The sequence below is a fragment of the Coturnix japonica genome, chromosome 1 (genome assembly GCF_054131305.1).
Source record: "Coturnix japonica strain WE chromosome 1, WE-NBRP24, whole genome shotgun sequence".
Classification (NCBI taxonomy): domain Eukaryota; kingdom Metazoa; phylum Chordata; class Aves; order Galliformes; family Phasianidae; genus Coturnix; species Coturnix japonica.
Window position 1 is genome coordinate 71,733,587 of NC_140663.1, and position 26,863 is coordinate 71,760,449.

General features: G+C 43.0%; 4 protein-coding genes across 9 annotated transcripts in view; 3 read left to right on the forward strand and 1 right to left on the reverse strand.

The window, feature by feature from the left end:
• KPNA1 (karyopherin subunit alpha 1) overlaps positions 1-5,990 on the forward strand; it is a 42,209-nt gene extending 36,219 nt beyond the window's left edge. For 4 of the 5 annotated variants that reach the window (XR_014937251.1, XM_015873477.3, XM_085524060.1 and 1 more), the window contains 3 exons: positions 627-754; positions 1,536-1,714; positions 2,658-5,990. Coding sequence is in view for 3 of the 5 variants with exons in the window: in XM_015873477.3 (XP_015728963.2) it covers positions 627-754; positions 1,536-1,714; positions 2,658-2,845 (495 nt within the window). In the remaining 2 variants the exon portion in view is untranslated. The remainder of the gene's footprint in view (positions 1-626; positions 755-1,535; positions 1,715-2,657) is intronic. The other variant, XR_014937252.1, reaches the window with a different exon arrangement.
• A 1,308-nt stretch (positions 5,991-7,298) lies between these two features.
• On the reverse strand, positions 7,299-12,157 carry LOC107319019 (protein FAM162A). Of its 2 annotated transcripts, none has more exons than XM_015873508.2 (5): positions 12,081-12,157; positions 11,274-11,399; positions 9,735-9,843; positions 8,798-8,906; positions 7,299-7,561 (listed from the first exon to the last, which is right to left on the reverse strand). In XM_015873508.2, the coding sequence occupies exons 1-5, from the start codon at positions 12,094-12,096 to the stop codon at positions 7,466-7,468; spliced, it is 456 nt and encodes a 151-aa protein (XP_015728994.1). In that variant the 5' UTR covers positions 12,097-12,157; the 3' UTR covers positions 7,299-7,465. The 2 variants fall into 2 exon arrangements, with proteins under 2 accessions (XP_015728994.1, XP_085380280.1); XM_085524154.1 differs by having other exon boundaries at positions 11,953-12,157.
• A 154-nt stretch (positions 12,158-12,311) lies between these two features.
• On the forward strand, positions 12,312-18,442 carry MIX23 (mitochondrial matrix import factor 23). Its single transcript, XM_015873541.3, has 5 exons — positions 12,312-12,380; positions 12,962-13,087; positions 13,368-13,514; positions 16,216-16,275; positions 18,142-18,442. The coding sequence occupies exons 1-5, from the start codon at positions 12,330-12,332 to the stop codon at positions 18,190-18,192; spliced, it is 435 nt and encodes a 144-aa protein (XP_015729027.2). The 5' UTR covers positions 12,312-12,329; the 3' UTR covers positions 18,193-18,442.
• A 4,638-nt stretch (positions 18,443-23,080) lies between these two features.
• On the forward strand, positions 23,081-26,095 carry LOC107319031 (leukocyte cysteine proteinase inhibitor 1-like). The gene is made up of 3 exons (XM_015873526.3): positions 23,081-23,208; positions 24,509-24,610; positions 25,872-26,095. Exons 1-3 carry the CDS (start codon positions 23,143-23,145, stop codon positions 25,998-26,000), a joined length of 297 nt encoding a protein of 98 aa, XP_015729012.2. The 5' UTR covers positions 23,081-23,142; the 3' UTR covers positions 26,001-26,095.
• The last annotated feature ends 768 nt before the right edge of the window (positions 26,096-26,863 follow it).

Here is a 26,863-nt window from a genome sequence, read left to right on the forward strand (position 1 = left end):
TAAGTAATTTCATTTGGCTCTTACTGCAGAATGTCCTTTACAGAAGTTACTAGAAATGTTGAGCTGCTAAATACTTATTTGACTTGTATGAGTTTGATAGGCTGTGCAGTTAAGCGTTTTATCAAACAATCTGTAGCTTTGTCTTTATACCAGGAAGGAACATGATGGCATTCGGTTGCTTTATGGAATTCTTAGTTCTTAAAATACATTCTCTCTTTGTCCTGTTGTCTAATCAAGTCAAAATAGAGTGTCATACTCTTATAGGCTTATGAAGTCTTTTTTTCTGTTTAGGGAGTCCTAATGACTTAGTGGTTTGCTGACTTAATAGCTGAGTGGTTCACTGTCTGGAAAGTAAGGGAAATATGGCATTCTCTTGCTGTCAGAATATAATTAAGTGGCCCATTTGATATGAAGGAAGTTTCACCTGATCTGTTTAATTTGGAATAATCATTTAACCCAGTGATAATTTGGGTTTTGAATTTAAAGCTATAAACTGATTTTTGCCCATTGAGAAGTTTGCTTCATTGTTTAATGTGCGGTTCTGAGCATAGACATGAAATGAGCCAGCGCAAGGAATTTATTTCTAATTCTAATTATAACCCTGATGTGTCATTTCTTTTTTGCAGACAGTCATTGATGCTCATATCTTTCCAGCTCTTATAAATATTTTGCAAACAGCCGAGTTTCGAACAAGGAAGGAAGCAGCTTGGGCAATCACAAATGCAACGTCTGGAGGCTCTGCTGAACAGATCAAGTATGGAACAATACATATATTTCAGTGCAGTTGGGTGAACAAGTGCTTATTCAAGGAACCAAATTAGTAATCTAGAGGCTGGATAACTTTTCTGTAAGGAGTCAGTACAGTTCTGACAGGTGCTGTGTACAATCGTGCGCCTCCAGTATTTGTCTACAGAGATGTCATTCTTGGACTGAGTTGTGAATGAGCCTGTATAGAGAGAAATCACATGGGAATTTAATATTTTATTTCATTAATTGAACCAATTCTCTTATGTGGAAAAATTAAAATTTAAACTTATTTCACAGCTGTCATTTCTGAATGGAATAAAATACGTTAACAGACTGGAGAGGAACAGTTCCAAGACCTACTGCCAGGCCACTGAGACTAGGGCATCATGTGCATTGTTCTTTCTGTTTCTTATACTAATATACTACGCTTACATGCAATTTTGTTTGTAGTAAATACTTAATGTTACAAATCATATTTCATTTCAATCATAGTCCATATTAATAATATTCATTTAAAACTTATAGGTAAAGTAAGATTTGTATAAATATAATCTAGAAAATCAAATTATACATAAAGAAATAAATAAAATAGGCAGATGACGTATAGGATATTTTCAATGCTTTGGCAGAATTGGTAAGGTACAAATAGCTGTCTGTAGTTTTTCTGTTTCTCTGATAAAGTTGATATTTTTTTCTGTTTTGGTGCTTAGTCCTTCACACTAAATGCTTAAATAATATCTGCTGTAACTTCACACAGAACCTGATTAATCGTTTGTAATGTTTTTCAGATATTTAGTAGAATTGGGATGCATCAAACCACTCTGCGACCTCCTTACTGTAATGGATTCAAAGATAGTGCAAGTAGCACTGAGTGGGCTGGAGAACATCTTGAGGCTTGGAGAGCAGGAATCCAAGCGCAGCGGCACCGGCATTAATCCTTACTGCGCTCTTATTGAGGAGGCATATGGTATGAGCAAAACATCTGTGGATGGCAGGTCTTAAAGCAATAACCATGGATCCATTAGACTTTCAGTAGACCAGATTGAATTGATTTCCTTATCACTGTTAATAAGTTTTCATCTACCGATGTACTTCATAATTTACTTTCTTTTTCTGTAGCTTGATACAGTGTATGCAGGTGGTCTTTCCTGTCTTTTTCACTTTGAGGAAGCCTTCTGAGTATCATTCAGCCTGTAGTACGTTCCCTCCACAGCAGATAAACTTCAGGAGCTCTGTTCTGTTGCACAGTTTTCAGGCCTTTTTCCTCTCTGCTGCCCTGTAGAATTCAGCCAGCAGCATTAACTTCCTGGTTTGCCTTTGTTTTGCTATTTACTGCAGTTGTTTCATCCAGATTCTGAAGTACTGCTACTCTTTTAGGTTAGTTTTCTTGTTAAAAGGCCTGAGCTTGTATGGCCATAAAGGTGTGTCTATGTCATGTCAGTTCAGTTATGTTATATGTTGTATGTGTGCCAGATGCACAGTAAAAACCAGTTAGTTTTAAATGTCTCTATGGAATAAAATAATTGAAGTTTCTGGAAGATTCTGACTGACAGATTCCAGGTGAATTTGAGTATTCATTCTGTTAACAGCAGCTGAAATTGGTAGACTTAAGGACCCATGAAATTCCTTCTCTTCTGGATCACTTGGACTCAGAGGTTGTTCCCTCTTGTTTCTAGGTCTATACAGTAGAGAGGCAAAGCACGAATTCCCTGTTGGTGTATGCATACACTCTTTTGGCACAGATACAGCTGGCCACGGAGATATGTGATTAGTTAGCCACCTAACGGCACAAAAATGTCCAGATCTCTTTCTTTGATTGATGGAATGTGATGTTTAAAACAGACTGAATACGATCATTGGTTGTAGTGCTTCACCAAGCTGTAACTTTTGCATATTTCTTTTCCGTGCAGGCCTTGACAAGATTGAATTCCTCCAGAGCCACGAGAATCAAGAGATTTATCAGAAGGCATTTGATCTGATTGAGCACTACTTTGGAACAGAGGATGAAGATAGTAGCATCGCCCCACAGGTGGATCTCAGCCAGCAGCAGTACATCTTCCAGCAGTGTGAGGCTCCCATGGAAGGCTTCCAGCTCTGAGGTGCCTCCGTGCTGTGTGCTCCTCTACCTAGCCAATCCTGTTGTTGAGCCACAAGCCACCTGTGGAGTGATTCTCTCAGTGTTTTCCATAACCCTGTTTGCGCTCATTTGCTTGCCTTGTGCACATTCTCTTACATACGTCTGGAAAACTTTTGGCTCTCTGTGGCAGGATGCCCCCTTCTTGGCAAGGGGTTGCCGGAATCACACTTCTTCTCTAGAATCTGAACCTCTCCGCTGTCATCTTCGTGAGGTTGAGGCACATTTCTATACTTTGAGATATTCCCTACTCCTATTACAAGAAAAGTATCCCACCTCCACTAGCCCCCCGCACTCCTGGCATCCAAGGTAAGGCTGCCTTTCTCATGTATTTACTGCAGTGTGTGCCTGCAGTTCCAGGGAGACTTTCAGACTTTCTGAGAATGTGGCTGAATTCACTTCCCATACTTTTCTCTGGAGGCCTCTTTGGATCGCTGTGTGAGATGTGTTAAATCTTCATATGGAATGTATCTCCTTCGCTGTATGTGCCAGCTGGAGCTATTGGAATATAGGTCATTACAAATAATGGAATAAGTCTTTTATCTCCTGCAACAACAAGCTCCAATGGGAGTGTTTTCTGGCTCTTAAGAATACTGAACACACATGGTCCTACCCCTTCTCAACACTGAGCTCTCAATGTGGACTGCAGACCGCTGTGGAGATCTGCATACCTTCTCAGTCTTTCCATCCACAAAAAGGGACCTGTGAATAGGTCACTCCTACCAACCTCCCCCCAGACATGACTTTTTGAAACAGCTTTTAGAATGGAGAAACTACCCTCATTTTGCTTGCCAGCACAGTATAATCCGGCCAGGCCTACCTTAAAATCCAGCCCTTCCTGACTGCGTGCTACGAAGTCTGGTCCTCAGTAGTAGAGTTATGGCTGAAAAATTTCTATCTGCCTCTTTACATTTTTACACAGCTTGACTTGAACTGAGTTCTGAAATGTTACCTTCTGAACACAAAATCTTAATTTGTAAAACTTAGCACAAGGAGTGTTAGACCTCCTTTTCATTTTCACAAGACAAGAGCTTCCTTTCCAACTCTCCCAACAGAGTCCTACTGCTCAAGCCTCGTATTTAAGAACTAAAATGACACCATGCTCAAAGGATGGTTAATATTACACCCAGATCCACCTGGCCCTTTCATTTCATTATTCCTTCTGCTGTTTATGGGACTTCAGGTGAGCTAGCATGGAATGCTTGGTTCCTACAGGTGACATCTATAAGGCATTGCTGACTGCATGACAGCTGTCATCCCACAGCTGTAGACTGCCCTGCTAGCAGCATGTTCTTGGCTCTGCAGTCTGCTTGGATCACAGACATCTGTTGCAAAGGCCGGCCACTTCTCACTGAGTTCAGCTGACATCGACACCGAACTCTTCAGAAACGGGGAGATGCCATGTGATTGTAAGTGGCAGTTCCATTTCTGTACAGGCAATGGATTCTCCAGCCTATCTGCCCCCTCACCCCCCAGCAATGGGCTGTGTTCTTTCAAGCCATTTGGAACATTTGTAACAACACGCATTTGTCCAGCGTAAACATTTCAAAAACGCCTCTGACACCTGCAGCGTCGTGTACCTGTGGTAAATGTTAGCGGCAGAACTGTCTGCAAGATCCTCCTTACGACTCCTCTCAGTGACAAGCCACTGCAAAAGCAAAACCAGCCCACTGTATACAGGATAATACGAATATATAAATCGCTTGTCCAAGTGCTGAAAGAAGCTAGGCGAAGGCCTGAACACATCAACTCTGTGTCATTGGTATTTAAATACAATCTTTGGTTCTGTCTGTGCTTCAGGATGGAGACTGACCCATGTGGCTGCTGCAGAAGCCACCTACTGCCTCCCTAGCTAAGCCAGTTGGCCTCCCCCTTCCCTCTCCCAGTTATTTTCTAGTGCTGCTTTGTGCTGAAGGAACATTTAGTTTACTGCACTTGATCTGTAAATGAACTTTGATTCTTTGTAATCTTAGGGGGTTAAATTTGGTGATTAATTTAAAAAACGAAAGAAACCCTCAATGTTGCCTTTACATCACACATAAATAACTGTGTTTCTCTTTTCTTGAAGGGTGATAGAAGCACTGATTAGTAGCAAAATCTTGTTTTAGCTTTTGGATTTTTTTGTGCTGGATTTTTTTACGTGTAAATTTCCAATAACATGTCATTTCTATAAGATTTGTTTAAAATCATTTACCTCTTATTGGATGGTATAAAAAAAATGCTACATATTTTGTAAACAAATCTGAGCGAAGTGTGTGTGCATATATTCTGTATATTCATATATGTATATTCTGTGTATATATACACTTGTGTGTATATATACATATATACACACACACGTGTATATATATATACACACACACGCGTATGTGTGTATATATATACATATCTATATATCTATATATATAAGTGTTTTCTCTTCCAGGCTAGTGAAAACAATGTGGTGCATTGGCGTTTCCCTCCCCTGCCCCCAAGAGAAAAATGACAATTGCCTCGAAATGAGCGAATTAAAACTGAGTCCATTTAAGCTGAATGGTGTGCCTTCCTGTGTAAGGAGCCTAGCCAGTGTTTGTTACTTTTGCAGTGGATATGTGAGTTCAGAGCAGATAAGTATCAATCTTTCAACTTGGTATGTTTATTTGAAGTGACAGGCTTGGTTGACACAGGTAATATTGTTGTTGTATATACTTACACCGTGTAAAGCATTTGACTGGTACTGCGTTATATTTTGACTGAGAACTAAAACAATACGGAAGTCAACGTGGCACACATTAAATGGATTAAAATGTGGCTAACTCATAGGTCTCAATTTGATTTGAAACGGTGCTCAATTGAATGTATTTGCATCAGGATCTTCCAGCAAGCAGTTCTTGTCTTTGCTCTATTTAGTCTTACTAACGACTTGAAAAGAAACAAGATTTCTAACAAGGGTGCAAATTACACGAGTTATGGAAGGGAGAACTGACTTGTGCATGATGAAAGGAAGAGCCTACTGATACAGACTAATCAGAACTACCTGGTAAACCAAGGGCAATCCAAATGTTTGTATTTTGATAGAGGCAAATGCGTGGTGTAACATACCCATCTAATAAATAACATTCAGGCCACATGTCAAGGACTCTGTTTTGGAGATTAAGTGCTTCTGAAAAAATGTGAGGATCTTTTTACGTTACCACTCGACCATTGATTGCCTGGCGTGATTCTGGGTGGCTAACGTAATTCTCATAGGTATAAACAAGAGACCTGTGAGTAGAATGGGGAAAATACGTCAACTTCGTATTCAGCTTCATTGAAACTCTTTTTTACAGGAACCTTCTCAGTGTTGCTGTAAGCACTTAAAAGAAGGATGAGACAGTGAGACGTATCTGGAACAGGTATAGTTAAAAGGTGCAGGTGTAGGATTAGTAATTTTACTTCTTGGAATGAGAAGTAAATGATGTTTCAGACTAAGGCACAGGGGAGGGAGAAAATTAAATGTTGTTCTAAGTAATTAATATGTTGTTTATCATCAGGAAGTGTTATAACAGCATAGGCCAAAGCTATGACCTCATCAGTTCAATGTTGCTGCTCTAGTGTGTTGCTTTCCAAGATCTATATACAGAAATAGATGATACCTGCTGCTAGATAGAGTGCATTCAGTGGTGCTTAATGAAAGTGGAATGCTTCTGAGAGATGCGTAGTTCTAGGTTCTGCCATCACCAAGCATAAATAAAATCACAGGTTTCTCTCCAGGCATTATTTCAGGTTGCTGTGCTCCTTTTATTCAGTGTTAGCACAGGCACCTGTATGCTTAGTAGTGTGACAAGGAACCAAAGCTGTCATAAAAGATCTATTTACGTTACTGCAGTGGATTAAGCATGACTTCCTCTAGGTATTAACTGAATGGAAAATACGTGTGAGCCTGCTCTGCCTCATGGTAGCAAAATATTCACAAACTACATCTGTCAAACAAGCCTCTTCTGTTTCTGGAGTCCCTGGGGACCAGTTAACAGGCAGTCCTTGGAAAATACATCTGAACAGCCACAGTGACCCCAATCTGGAACTGGAAGAAGGAAAAAATACTGGTCTCCAACTCCATTGTTAAAAAAAACAAACCCACAACTACATCAGAAAACATGGTTCTTATTTACAGCACATTGTTTCTGTGGAATGCTATTTCACTATCATTGTCTCTCCTCTTCTTAGGCGAGAATATTTGGGACCTAGAATAAGTAAGCAAGATTTCCAGTGACTTCTGAATCATTTTGACAGTGTTAATGTAGTGCAATTGCTCTCAAGTCAAGGACTTGCCTAATAACTGGGAGCCTGTAAATACAGAATACATATTTTTCCTGAAGGGAGCTGGAGTAGGACAACTGAAGTAATGAGTTGTTATACAGTTAGTGAACAAAATAAAGTTACAGGAATTGAGAAAGGGTTTGGAGGAAAGGTACCAGGAAGGAAACATTGTTTTTAATGATTACAGGATAATGCATTCATTCTTGAACACGAGTGCTGAGCACAAAATACATGAAACTCGCTGAAAAGGAGCTGAATGGGACTTTAGCTTTTCTTCCTCCATTCCTGGCTTCTTCCTTTTCTCCTCTAAGGTTTAGCAGATGTGCTCTGAGAAGCTTCTTCCCTCCATTGAGCTTTCTTCTCCAAATTAATGCTTGTAAGAGATTCGTGCCTTTTTATTGCCTACAAAATAAGGACAAAGCATGAGTAGAAAGCATCACCTAAAGGACCACACAGATGAATTGCTTACAAGATATCTTGCCTATCCTCACCAAGGCAATAACTGGAAAAGAGAGGGTTAAAATTCAGCATCCAGATAATTTTAGTTTCAACTCATTTCTCTGGGAACAAGTTAAGCCCTTCTGTTAATAGCCCAAGCAGATGTATTCTGTGCTTATGGTCAGTATTTAGTTCTAATCTCATCTTCAGAAGTACTGCAAACAAAAAATTAAATATAATAGACTACAGCTGCTGTGAAAACTGAGGTCCCAAAGGAGTTGTCCTCTTTTCCAGCGTTCGTGTTCATACTCTGAGAGAAGAACTTATGGGAATGGTTAGTCTTTGATTTCTTCTGCTGACACCAAGGAGAAACCTTTCCACTGATTCATCTCAGTGCTGCATCCTTTTGTATTTTGAGAAGTGAATGCAGACAAGTAGAAGTGTTAGCACTTCAATAACTTACAGGGCTGGCATTGAGACTCAGTTTTAAAGGTTACCTAAAAATGTTGTCAACAGAAAGAAGAGTGAAACATTGTAATCAGCAGAATGGCTTTAGGGAAAGGCAGCCTAGGAGTAGAGAGAGGATGGTTGCTCAGTGTCTACAGCACTTGGGGGCTTTCCTATTAAATATTCAGCTTTTTCAATTAAACAATAATTGAAAAAAAATAAATGTACTATTAAGAGTAAAGGGAGACTTTTCTAATACAATTAAAGAGCACAGAATTAGTGCTTGCCCTACCTCACCACTGTTTAAAGACTGACAATTCTCAGTCTGGGTGAAGAAATGCTCCTATTTGCTGTTGCAGTGCATAGAGAGGTACGGTGATTTGTAATAGTTTGCCACGTGATTAACTGCATGGATCCTTTTGGCCCAAGGAACATTTACCCATCTACCAGATTAACAGAACAGAAAACTACTTTTCTTTTCAAACTCTTGCAGCCTGTCAGCAAAACTAAGGAGTTAAAGCAGCGCAAGATAAGATTAAGCATTTTGCTGGGGTGGGAAGGCCATGGGAGATAAAGACTGCTTTAGTACATACAGTCTAACAGTAATATCACCCTTTTCTAGCCTGGGAATTAATCAGTGAGCATTACTTTCTGAGGAACTGGAAGGACAAACAGCTCTAAGAATCCAAAGGAGGAACTGAGGAATTTATGTTAAGATGCGTTTGTACTCACCAGCCAAAAATTTACACTTACCTGCTTCCCTCTGATCACCATCACTATGCACCCCACTATTGTCAAGGCGATCATTACGTAGCTGAACTTCACCCGCAGTGTGGTCTGTGCTGCTCGGATTGCATCAAGCCTCAAGAAGTAATAAAAGAACAGACTCGTTACTGGAAGATCATTCTACCAAATCTCAATTACAGGAAATGGAAAGTTTGTATTATGAGAAGGACCAATGAAGTGTAACACTGTTCCAGGCATCCTTTCCATACTAACCATCGACCTGCTCCTATATATTTAACTCTTCTTGCAGAATTTAGAGTGGATGATTCCCTTCTTAAGGAAGTCTAATATGCTCACTGATTAAATTTAGCATACTATGAAATTATAGGTGAATTGAAAAGCATCAACATTATGGCACAAAATAATTATATCCAAAGACTAACATAGCTAATGGAATTAACAGGACTGGGATACTAACACTTTACACTAACATGACTGAATGTGGAATCCTGCATCATGTTTTAACCCATGACGTGATGATGGTTTGACATGGTAAGTCATGTAGGACATAAGAACTGAAAAGCTTTTGGTCTTTCCTTTGGAGGGGAGTACAAGAGTGGTTTGATCACCATTGCAGAGTCCTGAGCTGAAGAAAAAGCTCATGCTAATATTTGCAAAGATCTTTTTTGATTGGATGAATAAAAATTAATGGACGTGATGTCTTACTAATGAAACAACTGACAGACACTGGTCATCCCTTCAGGAAAAAATCTAAATGATTTACATCTAAATCAGCTCAGCAATCCAGAATTCTCCAGGTCACGTAACCTCATCTACAAGATGATACAATTACAGCAGCTGTAGAAACCCATTTTCCTTCAGAAAAGGTATTTTGGATTTGCATTCAGATAACTTATTCCTGTGCAGGCAATGGCACTTTCTCAGCTTTGAAACTGGCACTTACGAGACGACCTCTGGTATATCCTCTGGCTTCTTGAAATGACCTGCCCACAGCAAACATTTCTTCTCCCATTCTGTAGGCTTGTGTCCAGGCACCCGCAAAACAGGCCGACCTACAATAAAAGCAGCCAACCAGCCAAAAAAGACAATCAGAAAAGCTGAATCCCTAACTGGTTAGATTGAGTAATGCAGAATTTTATGTACAATTCCTAGCATTGGTTACAGAACAAAAAGGTTATCGCATGGTCAGATTAATAAACTTCTGAACATGGATTAAACTGAGGGTAGATTAGATGGGAAGGCCAAATCTCGTTCACAATCTTTCTTCTGCAGCTCTAAATTTGCATCTAAGCTTCCTAAACTGTGACATTAGAGCCTTCCTACTACTTTTGCGTTAGTTGAAAGAAAACAAATGGAACTGCTATAGAAAAGCCAACATCCTGTTCTGTAGCATCAAAGAATTTTAAGCTTTCCAGGGAGTCAGAAATGTCTTATTTGTAGGTATTTGTCTAAACAACCAGGTGATCATAAGCAAAGACCAGATCCTTAATTTTCATCTCAGGCTTTTCAACCTCCATAAACAAAATGCTCAAAATCACAGAATCACCAAGGTTGGAAAAGACCTACAAGATCACCCAGTCCAACCATCCACCCATCGCCAATAGCTCTCACTAAACCATGTCCCTCAACACGACATCCAAACGTTCCTTGAACACGTCCAGGGTCGGTGACTCCACCACCTCCCTGGGCAGCCCATTCCACTGCCTGACTTATCTTTCAGATAAGGAAAGGAACAGAGAGCAACACAAAAGAGTTACTATGTCACTGTACAAAAACACAACTCTGAAAAGCGTGTGAAACATTGGGCCTTTGTCTCAAAAACAGTCAAATTTCCTAAGGGCGATCACAGGTGTGGAGCGGCTGCCATAGAACAAACACTGTATGACACCAAAACCCATCAACTTGGAAAAGCACCAACCGAGTTCCCCTCCAGCACAACAGAGGGCACCAGCACTGTAAGTGATGCTGTGAACGAGGGCCACAATGGCACCGCTTTGGAGAGAGCACTGAATGAAGAACAGAGGAAAAACAGCATATGACAGATTCAAAAACAAATATAAGAAGTAGATACTTTCTCACAGTGCTGTTGAACTGAAGAATCCCTTCCCAGAGGATGTGGGTGCTAAAAATAGTTTCAACCTCAGAATACTTCACAAATTTACAGAACAAAAATCCAACAAGGACCATTAAACACAAAGACTCTGTCTCTGGGAAGCAGCGTAGGGAACACTCCCCCTCAGATCCTTGCTATGCATCACCATTCCTTTTAGTCCCTACAAAAACACAAGGGTCACCCCCTTTATTATCCATTACTGGAGACATAACGATGTTAAAGAGATTCTTGATCTTACCCTGGTACAGACGAGGGGTTTTTCATTGCTTCACATCTGTACACCCCTTTGATCCAGCGTCAATAAGTCAAGGAGGGAACCAGTAACAAGAAACAGCAAGAAACGTAACATGGCCTTTATCACAAGCTCACCTCTTGGCTGAACTGGACTTTCCTCCTGGGGCTTGCTGCAGAGCCTCCTGCTCACCTTCGGCCCCACTCCCCGACTCATCCTCAGAAAGCAGGGAATGTTTCTTTCCAGCAGCTTCACAGCCTTCTCTGAAGAGCAAGCAGAGGAAACACAAGGGGTAGGTCTAACTCAGAAGGTGAAGCAGTGAGAAGGTTGGCTTTTAGGTAGGAGGTTGTTCCCCCCCCCCCGCACAGCCCCAAGAGAAAACAAGAAATAAGAACAGTAGGTACAAATCTAATGCTATGAAAGAAACTACAGATATAATAATCCGTGAAATCTAATAAAGATGACTGCACGAACCATCCGAATCTAATAAAGAAATTAAAGTCAATTTTACAAATCCTAAAATATATCACTCGAGTTTAAGCATATATAGAGTAACAAGAGTGACTGATCACAGCTTACGAGCGTGTTCTCCTGCACAAGACATAACATCACGTCAAGGAACCTATCTACTGGGACACAGGCGAGAAAACAAAACAAAACAAAAAACTGGAAGATAAAAGGGTACTTAAAATAAATTGCCCTTAAGGGTACTTGAAATAAATTCAAGCAGCGTTCAAGGTCTTCAGATGATCAGCAACAACGAGGCACTGCAGCCCGTTCCTTTCCCGTCTGTGGCTCAGCCCGGAGGCCCCGCACCTCCCGTGCTGCGGGGCCGCGCCGGGTCCAGGACCCCTCGGGGGCTCCGAGCTCCACATTACGCGTCCCCCGGCCCAAAGGGAGGACGGACGGACAGACAGACACCCGCTCGGCTCCCCGCCACTCACCCGCTCGGCCCCACATGCCGCTGCTCTCGGCCCAGCCCTGCACAGCTCCCCTCAATGTCACCGCTCCGCAGCGCTCCGCCCCGGCCCGGCGATTGGAGGGGGGCGGCGGGAGGCCCGTTCTCCCCGCGGCTCGACGGCGACCTCCGGCAGCTCCAGCCCCACTCCAACCCCAGGCAGGGCCCGCCCGGCCCCGCTTGGCCCCGCCTTCCCCGCCCGATTGGCCGCCGCTTCGCCCTCGGCCTTTCCAGTATGGCGGCGCCCAGCAGCGGGGTGAGCTGCGAGGACTTCGCTGAGTTCCAGGTAGCGCCGCTGACGGGATCGTGCTGCGGGGCGGCGGGGCCGAGCCCGGGGCGCTGTGCGGGGCTGCGGGCTGCTGTGAGCTGCGGTACTGCGAGACCGCCCGGCCGCTGTGCCCTCGGGCCCCCCCCTCCTTGTCCCGTCCGCCCGCCCGCCCTTCGGTAGCACCCTCACCGTGCACATGGGGGCTCCGGCCTTCCTTGTCTCGCAGCCGGGAGCAGAATGAGCTGCCCCAGCGCTGCCCTGCCCGCCGGGAGAGCCTGTGCCATAGGGCTCGTAGCTAGACGTGACCGGGCTGCACAGCTTCATGGAGTAAGGCTGCGTGTGGGAGCCCGTGGGCTGCTCCAAGTGTGGTGGCTCAGCTCGGTCTGTGGGCGCTGCTCTCAATACTATGAGCCCTCCTAGAGGCCTGCTGCTTCCACACGGAGCAGGCTGGGGCTGCAGCCTTCCTGATCCTTGAGGTCCCTTCCAACCCAGGTCATTCTGTGATTCTGTCTTCAGCCCTGCTGTGCCTGTAGGGTTCTGCATGATAATTCTCTTGGGTAAAACAGTTTGTTTTTGAAATTTGTTTTTATTTAATGCAGGAGTTGCTCAGGGTGATGAGGACGATCGATGACAGAATCGTCCATGAATTAAACACTACAATTCCTACAGCCTCCTTTGTAGGAAAAGTTGACGCCAGCCAGACATGTAAAGAGCTCTATGAGTCCGTAAGTGTCTGTTCCTTTAATTTCTGCTCACTTATGGAGATTTTCCAGTGCGTGGTGCCCACTAAAGTGCTCAAAAATACTTGCTTGTATGTCATCTGCATGCGTATCTTTAACTTTTACCATCAGACCAAGTTAGTACCTACTGCTTAAAGCAGTGTTGCTTCTAACATATGGATTATGGAGACAAAGAGAGTTCTGTAGGCACAACAATACTTTGATTCTATAAAGTTTCTTTAATTTGATGTCTGACCTACTTGTGACTTTCCCTCTTCCCACTTAGCTGATGGAAGCTCACACCAGCCGAGAGAGAATCATCAAAAACTGCATTGCTCAGACTTCCAGTGTAGTGAAAACTCTCAGAGAAGAGAGGGAAAAGGCACAGGATGATGTAGCGTTATTAAAGCAACTCAGGAAAGAGCAGACAAAGGTGAGTGGTGGAGATCTTGAGAGGTCACTTAGATGGGGGTTGTCTTCCAGTATGGAAAGATCTCCTTGGTGGAGAGAACCTGAATGGGATGCTGACTTCACAGAATGCAATTTTTTGTGTTGGAAGGGATCTTTAAAAGGCCATCTAGTCCAAATCCCCTGCGATGAACAGAGATATCTGCAACTCAGTCAGGGCGATGTCCACCCTGATTTCGAGTGTCTCCAGGGTCGGGGCATCTCTGGGCAACCTGTTCTAGTGCTTCATCACTCATTGCAAAAAAAGATTTTCCTTGTATCCGGTCTAAGTCTGCCCTCTTGTAGTTAGAAATCATTTCCTCTTGTCTGTTCCCTTCTTATAGCCCCCCTTTCAGATGCTGAAAGGCCACCCTTTCAGCCTTCACCAGGCTGAACAACCCCAGCTTAGGCAGTGGAACTCAGGCAGTGTTGCTCCTGTTCTTATCAGCTGGATTTGTGAGAACCATAAGAACAGAACAGAACTGCTTTTATCCTGTATATGGCACATCTTCTGAAATTCCACTACCCAGATGCCTAGAAAAACATATGTGCCTCTCCACAATGTACTTTAAACTTTGCTGACAAATGTCTCTTAGTAGGACGTAACTATTTACTCTCTTCAACTTGTCTGGAAGTTTCTTTTGCCTTTTTGAGTTCTTGTGAAAAGTAGCGCGACTGCAGATGGTGGCTGTAGGTGCCGAGGTACAATCACTAGAAGATAATGAAGTGTTCTTTACATTTATCTCTTGTACCATACAGCTATGCTGCCCTAAAGCCATCCTTCTTCACCATTAGCCTGAGAAGCATCTTATTCGTTGTATTAATCAAGGTTGCTGTCCACTTTGACGAGCTGCCAGGAAGCTTTGAATTCCAGTTAAGCAATTTTTGTTGTTGTTGTTGTTAGTATTTAGTTTAGCTTGTGTGAGAAGGACTTCTGGATTTGCACAAGGGATTGTAATGTGCAGAACCCCAGCCTCGTAGCCTCTGGATGAAAGGTGTTCTTCACCAGAGGTGAGCTAGATGGCATAGCAGAGGTTTGAAAGAGCATTTCTTTCCAGAGCAGTGATATGCATTTGAACTTCCTGGAGGGATGACTGGAACTCAAGGGGTGAGTGTCCATCGTTTGATATTTCCAGGCGTTGAATGAACTATTTGACATTTGCTTTTGGAGAAGTGCTCTGATGCCAACTCATATTTGAAGAACCACGTGTCAGGCAAGTGGTTTTGCCCTTAAAGTCTTAACTTTCAGAACTTAAAATGAGCATCCACCCATTACTTATACCCCTGTACTCAGCTCTAGTAAGGCTGCACTTTGAGTACAATGTTCTGTTTTGGCTCCCTCACTATGAGAGAGACATTGAGTCTCTGGAGCATGTCCAGGGAAGGACAATGAAACTGGTGAAGGATCTGGAGCACAGGTCTTAAGAAGAGAGGCTGAGGGAACTGGGACTTTTTAGTCTGGAGAAGAGGAGTCTCAGTGGAGAGAGAAGCTCTCCACAGCTACCTGAGAGGAGGTTGTAGTGAGGTGGGGCTCAGCCTCTTCCCCCACGTGACTAGCGACAGAATGAGAAGGAATGGCCTCAAGTTGTGCTAGGGGATGCTCAGCTTGGGTGCTAGGAGAAATTCCTCCCAAAGAGTGGTCAGGCACTGGAATGGGCTGTCCAGGAAGGTGGTTGAGTCACCATCCTTGGAGGTGTTCAAGGAACATGTAGCTGTTGTACTAAGGGCCGTGGTTTAGTGGGGAAATGTTGGTAATAGGTGGCTGGTTGGACTGGGTGATCTTGGAGGTCTTGAGTTGATTGATTCAGTGATACTTTGGGAAAGCTAGTATGATAGCTTAGAATTTTCTGCAAGTTTTGTTTGCAGTCAGTTCTTTAAATCACTTTGTTTCTGAGCTTATCACTAAAACCAACGAGAAGGTTGCAGTGATGTTTAATAACTACAGGTTATCATCCATAATTGGTGAACATCTCAGAAATCCTTCAGTCAAGTGACCTCAAATTTACACTTCCCCCCCCAACCCCCTCCCTTTTTCCTTTCCTTCTCCAGGAGTTCAGTTTTGTTGTTGGTTCTGTTTTTTAGGTAATTTCTCTTGACAGTGCATTTCCTATTTTAAGACTATGCCTTTCAAATACGTTTTTATTTGCTTTCAATACAGATCTATTTTACTCTTTATTATTTGTGCTTCTCTCATACTGCTAGTGATACAAACTGGGGGACTTCCTATAAAATTATACCTTCTTGATCTTAATTCTAAATCAGAAATCTATGATTTTCCCCTAATTCTGTTGCTAACTATCTTGTTTGACTCCAGTAATATATGAGTGGAAGACTGAGAACTCAAGGCTACAAAGCTAAGCACAGCACTGCTATCCCTGGTGCTGAGTGCTATTCAACCACAAGTAATATTTGTCTGTGGAAACATTAAGGCTGATCAGTTCATTCTATCAAATCCTGACAGGAGATATTTAAGACTGAATTAATAACCAGTAGTAACTTGTGCCCCTTGCAGGCTTCCTTAGCCTGCCCAAAGTATTGGCTGAATGGAAGGACCAGGCTTTCAGGATGATTAAGTTCAGTTTGCACCTGGTACTGGGTTTTTGTCACAGAAGTTGCAGAGGTAGCGAGTACTGATGGCTGCAAGGAACATCTTGACAATAACATCTTTGTCTGTTATTTTTTTACAGTTGAAATTGATGCAGTCGGAGCTGAATGTTGAAGAAGTGGTAAATGACAGAAGCTGGAAGGTAATTCATCATTTTAGAAAGCAATGTAGCTCTGTACCATGGGTTTGAGCTGTCTTGCCCTAGAACTGTGGGACAAATGCTTATGAGGCAGGTTAACTAGGAACAGTGCAGGCAGTGCTGGGGCAAGTGTTTCAGGTCAGTCATTTCAGAGCTTTCAGTCAGATTTCAGGGCTTTTCAGAGGCACTGTGAAGGAAAGAAATGAGGCTGATCTAGTAGGGAAGAAGGACTGTAGAATGCTCCCCACATAGATCCCTTCTCAGCCCTGCTCAGTGGCTAGGGACTTGGTAAGCATGTCTGTTCTGCAGGCCTGGATGGATGATCCCAGTGTGCAGGGCAGTCCTGCTGTTGCTTTCTGGTGTCACCTTCTGGATCTATGGCTCCAGATGCTCTACTCCTTTCTTAATCTCAGCTTTAGAAATGAGACCTAGGTTTGTTTCATCAGGGTAAATGGAATAAACTTAATGTCTTCTGTGTTCTTGGAGGTCATCACCATAATAGAGCCTGCTGGAGGCTAAATGAATGTTTACATGTTTTCCCACTCAGTCTCTGTACTGTTTGGAAAAGCTTATAATGCCCTTAATTAATTAGTCATGCCCTTAAGCTTAATTAATTTTGAGCCAGCTTGAATATGACTAAGAAATACCATAACTTTAACAACACCAGTGGCAAACATTTCATTGGAGCAGCACTGTTGATTTTACTTTAAAAGGGGGTGGACTTAGCACTAGTACCAGTGATTTCCTGTAGCTACATTAAGCTTGTGTTAATGACAGAAGTGCCTGACTTTTCTCGGGAGCTGAGAATGTTTAGTTGAGAAGCAGTGAGGTACTCACATGGTGCAGAGAGGTTTTAGTTTGCAAGTGTTTAGTGAAGGACTTAGAGAGAAATGTCTGCCTGGGTTTTATCTCCAACTCTACTGTCACCTCCCTCTAAGGCTGAAAAAGTACCTTATGGATTGATCTTCCATGGGCTTCAGAGTTGCTGCTAGTGGCTTAGTAATTGCTGTTGCCTTGGCTTGGTGCTAGGTGGTGCTCGTGCCACTTCTCAGGACATGCCCTGGTCAAAGTTTGGTGCTAAAAGTGTAAATAATTAAATTCCTTGATAACAGCACTGACAACTTTTTGGGCCTACGTGTTTTGCTTTTGATTTAGACTGCTGTACTTGACATAGTCGTGCTTATTGGCCGTTGTTAGGGTAAGCAGACTGCTTGCTGAGCTCTGCAGCTCGAGCTCAATTAAGTGATCTTCAGTCTCTAGTTCCATGCTCCAAATTCTACCCAGAGAAGGTGACAAGGGTAAGTAGGGTGAGAGCAGTGTGTTCATTGCATGGAATGCTGGCAACAGCAGCACCTGCAGCCAAATAACTGAAACTATGGGCATGGCTTCCAAGAGTACTTGCACCTCTTTTTAGCTCTTGCCACTAAGTACAATGCATTTGCTCAGGAAAGACAAGAATCCAGTGCCCAGATTGAAATGTCGCAGTGAACTTCACAGAACGCAGCTGGTCAGGATCTTGTCACTGATCATTTCTCTCCCTCTTTAAAACAATAACAAAACTTCTCCTACCAACCAATGAGCCAGAAAGTTCAGTGTATTTGATGTAGACAGACCGCAAGGATGATAAGTGCCTTATCTGTGGGGGAGTATGTTAGTGCTGTGCAGTTCCCCAGCACTGAGATGTGCATTTTGGATTTAGTAAAGCCAGGAGAGAAAGCCAATGGAGATGGATGTGCTGGTAAGTGCCATTCATTGATATGATAACACTGGGTGCCTTGAGCTGGGTGTGGCAGGAGGAAGCAGTTAACAGAAGTCTGAAGACTCTGACAAAGCCTGATTTGCTTTTGCTCTTCTGTTTTGGTGTTTCAGGTATTTAATGAGCGTTGCCGAATTCATTACAAGCCTCCGAAGAGTCAATGATGTGAAGTACTTTCCATCAAGGTGGTCCACAATCATGAGATCCAAACTGGAAAGAGACCTTGGGCGAGCCATACTTGGACCTTGCAGAACCAGGACAACCAGTCTTGCTTTATTTTGGACCTACCTAGCTGGAATCTCAAGGTTTAAATAATTCTCCTGTAATTAAGAGAAAACAACTCCTCTTTTGTACAAAATATGTGAACAAATGAGTTTTATAGTATTAAAATAATTTTCAAATGGAATGCAAAAATGGCATCTTTCTTGAACTTCTCAGGCTGCAGATGTCGTAGAGGGGAAGGCAGAGTAATGAGAACAAGCAACAAAGGAAGGAACAAAATCCCAGCTCAGAACAGGGAGGATGGGGTTCTCCTAGAACCAGTGCGTGGTAAATGATCAGTGAGCCTGTGTGGTCTTTGTTACAAAGGTCTGGATTTTGCTTTTAACAAAGATCTTAGTGTTGATTGAAAGCGCTTTGTGTTGGAGCTGAAGATACATGTTTGAACAGCATCCAGGAAGCTGACGGTTAACTCTTCAGTGTCTGTATTCCATCCATTCTTAGGAGCCCTTAAAATTAGTTATTTAGGTGAGCTGTATCTGAGTGGAGGGAATGGCAGTGTGTGCCTGATGCTGCTGAAGCTGGTCACAGTGTTGTGTTTAAAAAGCTTTAAAAGCAACACCCGTGTGGTGAGGCAGCAGTGGAAACATCATTTAAAACAGGGTAAATGTAAGGAAAATGAAATTGCTGTAATCATACATCTAGTTTTTACTGTCTCTGGATGTCTGTCTGTCAGATAACAAGGTCCACTTGGTTAGCAGCTCTTCTGTTACAGACTAGTAATAGGACTTGAATTACCATTGAACAAAGCCATAAAATGCAGATTCCATCTTGCAAACACTTTGGCATTCAGTTATGCCACTAAAATGGCTGTAAACTCTTGTGTCCTTAAAAGCTTTGCAGGTAGAAACCAAGTGCTGCTCAGGACTGTGGGCCAAGTTGCTGGTAACTTAATTTCCACGGGAGGTGCTGATTTCCACTGATCGGATAGTGAGAGCAAATGGTTTGGATTCCAGTGTTGGTCCTCTAATACTGGGTCTTAATGTAAGGTCCTGAAAGCTTTGTTCTCTTCAGAGTCTCAATTTAGAACTGCAGTTCATTTAAGCCACTTGTACAATGTGAACTTCTGCCAGTGTGTATGGAGGTGGCATCAATTCCTCTGAAGAATTAATCACTGTTCTACTGTAACCATTCATTTAAATACAGAGCCAAGAAAGTAGATTTGAATAAGCCTTTATGTGGAAAAACTTCTGAAACCCAAGAAAGCTTCTAAGTCCCAAATGCTCCTCTCTTCAAGTGTTTACAGTTTGTTTACAGAGGGTTGAAAGCTGAATTACTCCATTTGGTTTACTGTGAGTGCAGAGTAATATCATACAGTGTATTGCAAATCACATGGATCAGAGGCTGCTTGAATGTGGCTGTTGGAACTTGTTGGAACTAAGGTGAGTACCTGGAATTGCATGTCATGCTCTGGGGCATGGGGAAGGAGGAAAAGGCTTTGCTGTCTTAAAGAATCAGAATTGTTTGAGTTGGGAGGGACCTTTAAAGGTCATCAAGTCCAACTCCCCTGCAGTGAGCAGGGATGATACCTACAGCTACATCAGGTTGCTCAGAGCCCCATCAAGCCTGACCTTGAATGTCCCCCAAGACAGGTGTTGCAAGCCAAAGTGGCTTATGGTTTGTTACACCAATACACAGCCCTCCAAGTTAAGACTCAGAAAAGTGGTTCAACCTTGGTGGTTGTGGAGGGTCATTGGTGGGGTAGGACCCAAGACCACCTTAAGCAACAGGACTAACTTGGCTTCTCCATTGTGCACATCATGTGTTTGTTCTGCGACTTTCAGAAGAGTGTTATAGTACAGGTTTTGTTCTGAGGCCTTCACAAGATTGTTACAGTTTTGTCTCCAGTCACCAGGTAGTTGTAAATCTGTTTCTTAACCAATGACTGAAAGAATTCACAATGTTACAGTTCCGTATAGTGTTGTCACACTCTGAACTAGAATGAAATGTCACCTTATTCCTACAGGGGGGCTTCCATCACCTCTCTGGGCAACCTTTTTCCAGAGCCTCACTGCCCTTATGGTACAAAACATCTTCCTTATGTCCAATCTAAATCTGCCTTCTTTTAGTTTGGAGCTATGACCCTTGTTCTGTCACAGCAGACCCTGCTGGAGTCTGTCTCTTTCCTTCTTATGTGGCACCTTTAGATACTGAAAGGCCACTATTAGGTCACATCAGAGCCTTCTCTTCTCCAGGCTGAACAGCCCCAGCTCTCTCTACCTGTCCTCATAGGGCAGGTGTTCCATTTTTTTGCCCCCCTCTTGATGTGCTCCAACAGGTCCGCATCTACCTGTAATAGGGGGGTTGGAACTAGGTGGTCTTAAATGTTCCTTCCAATCCAAACCACTCTGTTTCTATGATGCTATGATATGGTTGGCTTTCTGGGCTGCGAGGGCACCTTGTGGGCTCATGTCCTTCTTGCCATACACCAGTAACTCCTATGTCACATCCTCCTGTTGTGAAATAAAAAGCAAGTTTTTTTTCTATCACTCAGTGCTGTTGTCTTCTGTAGCCCTTCGGCACTCGAGACTGGTGAAATAACTAATCTCTTTAGAGAAAGTTTTTAAGGATATAACTTGATTATCTTGAAGCAGTCTGAGGGAGTAGGCGATTGACTGCTACCATAGGCTGAGACATTAAGTCATGGTCAATCATGTCTTAACTTTGCAATAAAGGACTGATCTATTCTACTCACTTAGGCATCCCAATCATTTATTTGGAGCTGGCTTCATTTCTTGTTCAAAAATAACTCACGGACACATTTCTTGTTTGTTTCTGGTTTTGTTTCTCTACTGGTACTTTTATCCACATGCCTTGAAGCCAAAACCAACAAGCCCATAGACACGAAGTCCAATGAGTGATTTCTACACAGCATTAATGTACTTAGTATCTCTCCTAGAGTCTACCTGAGACTGTGACTTAACTTGGTACTCAGTGCATTTCTTGCTAATAAGAAGCAAGAGTCCTCAAGAGAAAGTATGCTGCCCTGGGTACTGTGCCACCACCTTGGAAAACAAGGGAGTTAGTGACATCTGCATCCTAGTGAATGAAGACATTTGTAAACTTGTTTAACAGTGACGCTGATTAGTTCTTTAATTTATTCTGTGGCTTCTGACCTCAGTAAGGTGAACTGGCTCTTCTGGTTCATCTTCATCATCATCTTCATCTACCACCTTGCTGTAGGCAGTGTAGTGAAAGCTTATGTGTGTTTGAGTGAGTCAGCTGTGTGCTGTGCAGAAGAATGAGGTTGAACTCATTGACTTGAGTTACCAGGTACTCCACGAGATGTGCTGTGAGATTCTCATCTGGAGTGATGAATTCAGAGGAAATGGCGGGCTGAGGAGATGGCGGGCTTCCAGCTTGAGAGTCTGTTCCCAAGAACTGGGAATGTGTTTCATTATGTTCAGAAAGACATTGTATCAGGAAAATTACTTTTTCCTCATATGGCTTTTATTGAGTCACATAACGCTGCTGCACAAGTTTGGGACTGTGGTACTTACATGAGCCTAGGATTGTTGGTTTTTTCCCCTTCTGGTTTTGGCCAAGCACCTTCCTGACCAAGCAGAAGGAAGTAAAGTCATTGCACATAAAAGAAAATCTGCTCATCTTTCCCATTTAGAAGGCTATTGAGATCATAGAATCATAGAATCACAGAATAGCTCTCCCAGTCTGTATATGTCTGAGTTTGCTTTGACTCGAGTGCAACAACTCACATTTGGCCTTGGTAGACATCATTAGGTGTTCTTGTGCCCACTCTTTGAGCCCATCTTATCCCCCTGGCTGTCATCTGTCTTATCCTACACAGTAAGTTTTGAGGGAGGTGAATCTTTTTCCATCTCCTGAGTTGCACCTCCTCTAGTCAGCAGGTGTCTGCAAGTCATCTGACACTCAGAGGAATAACGCACATCAAGTTATTGAGATCTTTCTAATTCAACTAATGCTCTACTCAGGCTTCAGGATCTCAGCAGGAACTCCCCTGCTACTATCTTCTAGGCCTTGCAAATTAAAGTCACCAGGTTAGAGGAAGGCAGCAGTTAGAAAAGGCAGCTTCTATCTTGCCTTTGCAGGATACAGTGGTATCATCTCCAAATCTCCTGTATCAGCTGCTTTCATTTGCTCTCAGGCCAAATCTTCAGCCAATAAACGCTCCTGGGCCTTTCTGTTCAAAGGCAAACAAGTCCAAAGAAATGCTTTCAAATGTAAAAGTGTCCACAAAGTGATGCTGATTGCCTCATGCTGACCTGAGACCTTCCTTATCAGACTCAGACAGCATCCCTTCCTTCCATTGTGTCAACTGCACCACTCCACTTGGTGTCATCAGCAGGCTCACTGAGTGAACTCCATCCTATCATGACGTAATTTCAATGGGACTTGTGCTAAGGAAGTTTCTGACTGCTTTCTGCTGATCTTGGATGGTGTTGGGAAATACTAGGTGTGACTTTGATCGGTTTCCTGAGTGTATGAGATAGTCACCTGCATGTGGGTGGAGAGGCAAGAGCTTCTGGTTTCAGCCCAAACCAACTGTCTTCAGGTATGGGGGCTGGAGACTCTCATTTACTCTTTTTTATTGATGTGGAAATATTATGCACATAAGAGCTCAAAGTGTTCTGTACATTCAGTGTGACTATAATTGCTGCTTTACATGGCTTTTGCCTCTGTTTTCCCCATTTCTCTCCCCCTCTAGTTCAGTAATGGTAAGTTCCATATGTTAAATGTCATGTGACTCTCTGACATGTGTTATGTATTTATAGGAGTTGCCTGGTGATTCCTCTCAGACTTCTCTGGACATCCCTCCTCAGAACCACTGCATTATCTCCAAGAAGTTTCCTGCCACCATGATGACTGGGGGCTTGTCTGACCCTAAACCTGCCACTCCAGAGGTCCAGCATCTTGTTGACCAGGTGAGTTGCAGCCTGTCTATAGATGAATTCTGTGTAAAGGACTGACTCTTGAATCTATTGTGAAGGTAGGAAGACCAAATGGTGATATCGAGTGTTCAAACTGAAGAAGCTGAAAATGGGGATCCCTGTGATCAATGGTGCATATTTGCTCAGCATTCTGGATTGGTGTTGTGCCAAGAAGACGAAGCCAAATCACTTTTCTGTCTTTGCCTGTAGGTAGGCATAGTGGTGGCTACCTTTAGTTATATAGTTGGAAGACCAATCTACTATGCCAGCACTGAGGTTCATGTATTTGAAGGGAGAAAATTCCTCACATCATTGACAACCTGCAGAACCTGTTATGCCCAGTGGTGCAGCAACTCTTAAAAAGCTATAAGGTGCATCCCAAGGATCAGGAGCAGGACTATAGGGCACCACAGAGCTCCTTTCATGACTCCTACCAGGTGATTCCAGCAGCCGCCTTCACCCTCACAGTTCTGAGGGATGAGTTCTTCCCTCTTTGACAGCTGCCCAAAGTGGAACATTCTGCCTTGTGCTGAGAATGGGAAAGAGAAGGCATGAGTTGTGTTGGGGCAGCCCTCCTGTGCTTCCAGCTGGATTAACATCACCCTTTAATAGTGTCATTCTGTATGATTTTACGCTCTGCTAAGAGTGGGAGCAATTGGTGTGATGTGAATGCAGTTAGGAGAAGTGTCTGCAAACTGTGATATGTTCAGAACCTGTTAGCTCTTGGGATCATGTGGTTATGCACTTGCACCTTTGCCTTCTCTGTAGCCTCATCCTTAGCAAGCCAGGGGATGCTGTTTGTTCTGTCTCCTTGTTTTATGGCTGTTGCCTAAAACTGAGCAATGTTTGGCGTTAAAGCAGCTGGTAGATAAGGGCTTAGAAACATAACTTGTTTTTCCATGTGAGGATTAAGAAGCTGCACGCCTGCATGGTTTTAAGGAAGGCTCTATTTGTAAGCGACAAATGAGGAAATAGTGGTCAGAGTTCGTGAGACATCGTAAGTCTGGAGAGGAGCAATGCTGATGTTTGTTCCTACAGAACCAAGGGTACCAAAACCACCACAGCTATAACTTCTGCCCCTATTAGGGAGACTAATTATAAATTAGATTTTAAAGAATGCTGGAGGTAATGCTTAAAGCAGGAGAAATAGCTGAAGATTTGGATGTAAATTGAGTTATTTTGATGGTTCAGAGTTTATTTCACTACTGAAATAAAGACTGAAAATTGGAGTGGTTGTTGGGAAGGAAAAGCTTAAATATGAACCTACCAACCATATTTCCTTTTCTTTTTACAGGTGAAGCCACAATTAGAAGGCAGGGAGAACAAGACCTATGGCATCTTTACAGCCATATTATACCGGTCTCAGGTGGTTGCTGGAGTCAATTACTTCGTTAAGGTTTGTACATATGATAAGAGGGACTATGTAATTAAACAGTGTAGGTGACTTGCTTCCATTTCTTGCCCCTGTGCAAATGTAGAAAACCCTCTTATGTGACTAATGGAATTAGGAGTATCTCCTGCTGTTTATAAAGTTCCAGCAGTGACTTTCCTATTGCCTTTCCATTCCCTGGTAGTGATTATTTCAATTGATTCCAGGTCAGCCCGAGGATCTGATGGAGAAGTATTGCAGTGGCTATATCAGCCTGTGTAGCCTTGACACGAAGAGAATTGGCAGCTGGGGCTTGGGGGGCAGTGCTTCTGCAGAGATTTGCTCTCATCTTATTTGATCTGTGGAAGGACAGACACTGCCAAGCTTTACAGTTAAATCTACATTCTGTGTGCGCTGGGAAATTATATTATACGGCCAATCTGAGCCTTGCTTAAATGAGTGATGATTATCCTTGTCCTGCTCCTGTGAGATGAGCCTTCCCTTTTTGGGCAAAGTGCTGATGAAGAGTAACAATTCACAGGAAGGCTGTGGTCAAGCCAGAAGTAGTGTGTGGTTGCATTTCTTCCCTTAGCGCCGTCTTATTGCTGACTTAGGCAATCACTTGTGAAGTACTTGCCTCGGTCCATGCTAAGCCTCATGACCAAGCTGCTCTTAGCATTGACTGGTATGAGCTCTGTCACAAGAGCCATTCTTTGCAACACTTTGGAATTTTCCACATCATTAATATTTAACCAACAGACTTACAGCTGAGATGTAATCCAGACCAAGACGTAGTGCTGTGCTGTGGTCACTAGAAAGCATGGAAAGTCCTTTTAGAGCCAAAGGCATGAAACTTTCCTTCCATACTGTGGCCCTCTGTAAGAGTTAAGCACCTGTTGTACTTGGCTCTGCACAGAGGAAATAATGCATAACTTTGTAGGAAATCTTTGTAAGGACTTTCTGGATGGGAAGTTTCAAGCTGATGGACCAAGTGGAATCTCGGTGAGTTAAATAGGATGCCAGCAAAGTGTAGCTCCTGCTATTCCTTTGGGTGCTTCCACAACTGGGCAGTCCTCATTTTTCATTAACATGAACCTCAAGGTTTTTATAATGGTTTATTAGTCTCTATTACGTAGAAACATAGTTTCTGTTGCAATTTACAGCCCAGACTTGGTTAAGAGTTGTTGAAATGGAATTGGAAATATGCCTAAAATGAAGCTCCTGACAGAACATATTCTTCTGAGTATTCGCTGTCATCTTTCAGTTGTACACATGTTCTTGTTTTCAGGTCCAGAATGGTGAAAATGATTATGTCCACTTAAGAATATTTGAAGCCCTTCCCCATGAGAACCAAGGTCCCAGACTTACTGCTTATCAGACTGGCAAAACCAGAGATGATCCTCTGGATTACTTCTGAGGGTGCTGAGGAATGATGGTTCCTCACTTCTGCAAGCCACATGTGGATTCTGCTTCTGTCAGTAAATGCATGAGATTAAAATATGCTTGAAAGCTGTTCGTCTACCGCGTGTCATGTCTAGATCTGCTGCCTGGCTAAAGCTTGAGTGGGCTCTGAAGTACTAGTCACACCTGCTTCTGCCACCTGCAGTATTGTAGCTCTGAGTACACTACACCCCTTTCAGCTCTTCTTTCCAAGTACTGTCAAGGCAAGCTCTGAATACAAAGCTTGGACGGTTCCGAGAATACTTTTGAGTGTAACAGGCCACATACTTCTTGGGTTTGCTTTAAGTGAATCAGTTACAAGCTACTGGCTGCTCTTCAGAAGCTGTGAGAGATAAATGTATTTCCAGGGGAGGAGCTGAGAAGTCAAACTACGTGACCCTCTCTAAAAGCAGCTTGGCTGTTTGGGGTGGGGTTCAAGAAAGGGTGGAATTACTCAAAGTAGTGGGAGGAGCTGCAGCAGGAACAGCTCTATCCCAGTGTTCAGGCCCTGGAGTAGGGAATGACTGTGATGACTGGGGATGTACGGAGCTCACCCTTTCTTGTAGCATCAGCCACCTGCAATGACAAGTCTTCAGTTAAGGTGGGGACAAAGATAAAGGGCAACCCCAAACCACCACAACCCCATTAACACTAAGGGTGGGGACTCTTTTGGCAGATATAACTAAAAGCATATACGCAAAGAAATTAGTTGAGAGATCTGTTAAGCCCTCCCTTAATAATCAGGAGGCAGAATATGCTTTGTGTAAGCAATGCTACCCTACATTGTATGTAAGAAGCACAGCAATACACATGTAAGTTCACCATGCCCTTTCTTCTCAG

Excerpts from the sequence above, each read along its gene's own strand:
- LOC107319019 (XM_015873508.2), bottom strand. Across the intron at positions 9,844-11,273 it reads AAGTCCAGTTCAGCCAAGAG|GTCGGCCTGTTTTGCGGGTG; the intron begins GTGAGCTTGTGA and ends CTTTTATTGTAG. Across the intron at positions 8,907-9,734 it reads GATATACCAGAGGTCGTCTC|GCTTGATGCAATCCGAGCAG; the intron begins GTAAGTGCCAGT and ends TTACTTCTTGAG.
- MIX23 (XM_015873541.3), top strand. The coding sequence starts at position 12,330 with ATGGCGGCGCCCAGCAGCGGGGTGAGCTGCGAGGACTTCGCTGAGTTC. Across the intron at positions 12,381-12,961 it reads AGGACTTCGCTGAGTTCCAG|GAGTTGCTCAGGGTGATGAG; the intron begins GTAGCGCCGCTG and ends TATTTAATGCAG. Across the intron at positions 13,088-13,367 it reads GTAAAGAGCTCTATGAGTCC|CTGATGGAAGCTCACACCAG; the intron begins GTAAGTGTCTGT and ends CTTCCCACTTAG.
- LOC107319031 (XM_015873526.3), top strand. The coding sequence starts at position 23,143 with ATGATGACTGGGGGCTTGTCTGACCCTAAACCTGCCACTCCAGAGGTC. Across the intron at positions 23,209-24,508 it reads TCCAGCATCTTGTTGACCAG|GTGAAGCCACAATTAGAAGG; the intron begins GTGAGTTGCAGC and ends TTCTTTTTACAG. Across the intron at positions 24,611-25,871 it reads GAGTCAATTACTTCGTTAAG|GTCCAGAATGGTGAAAATGA; the intron begins GTTTGTACATAT and ends TCTTGTTTTCAG.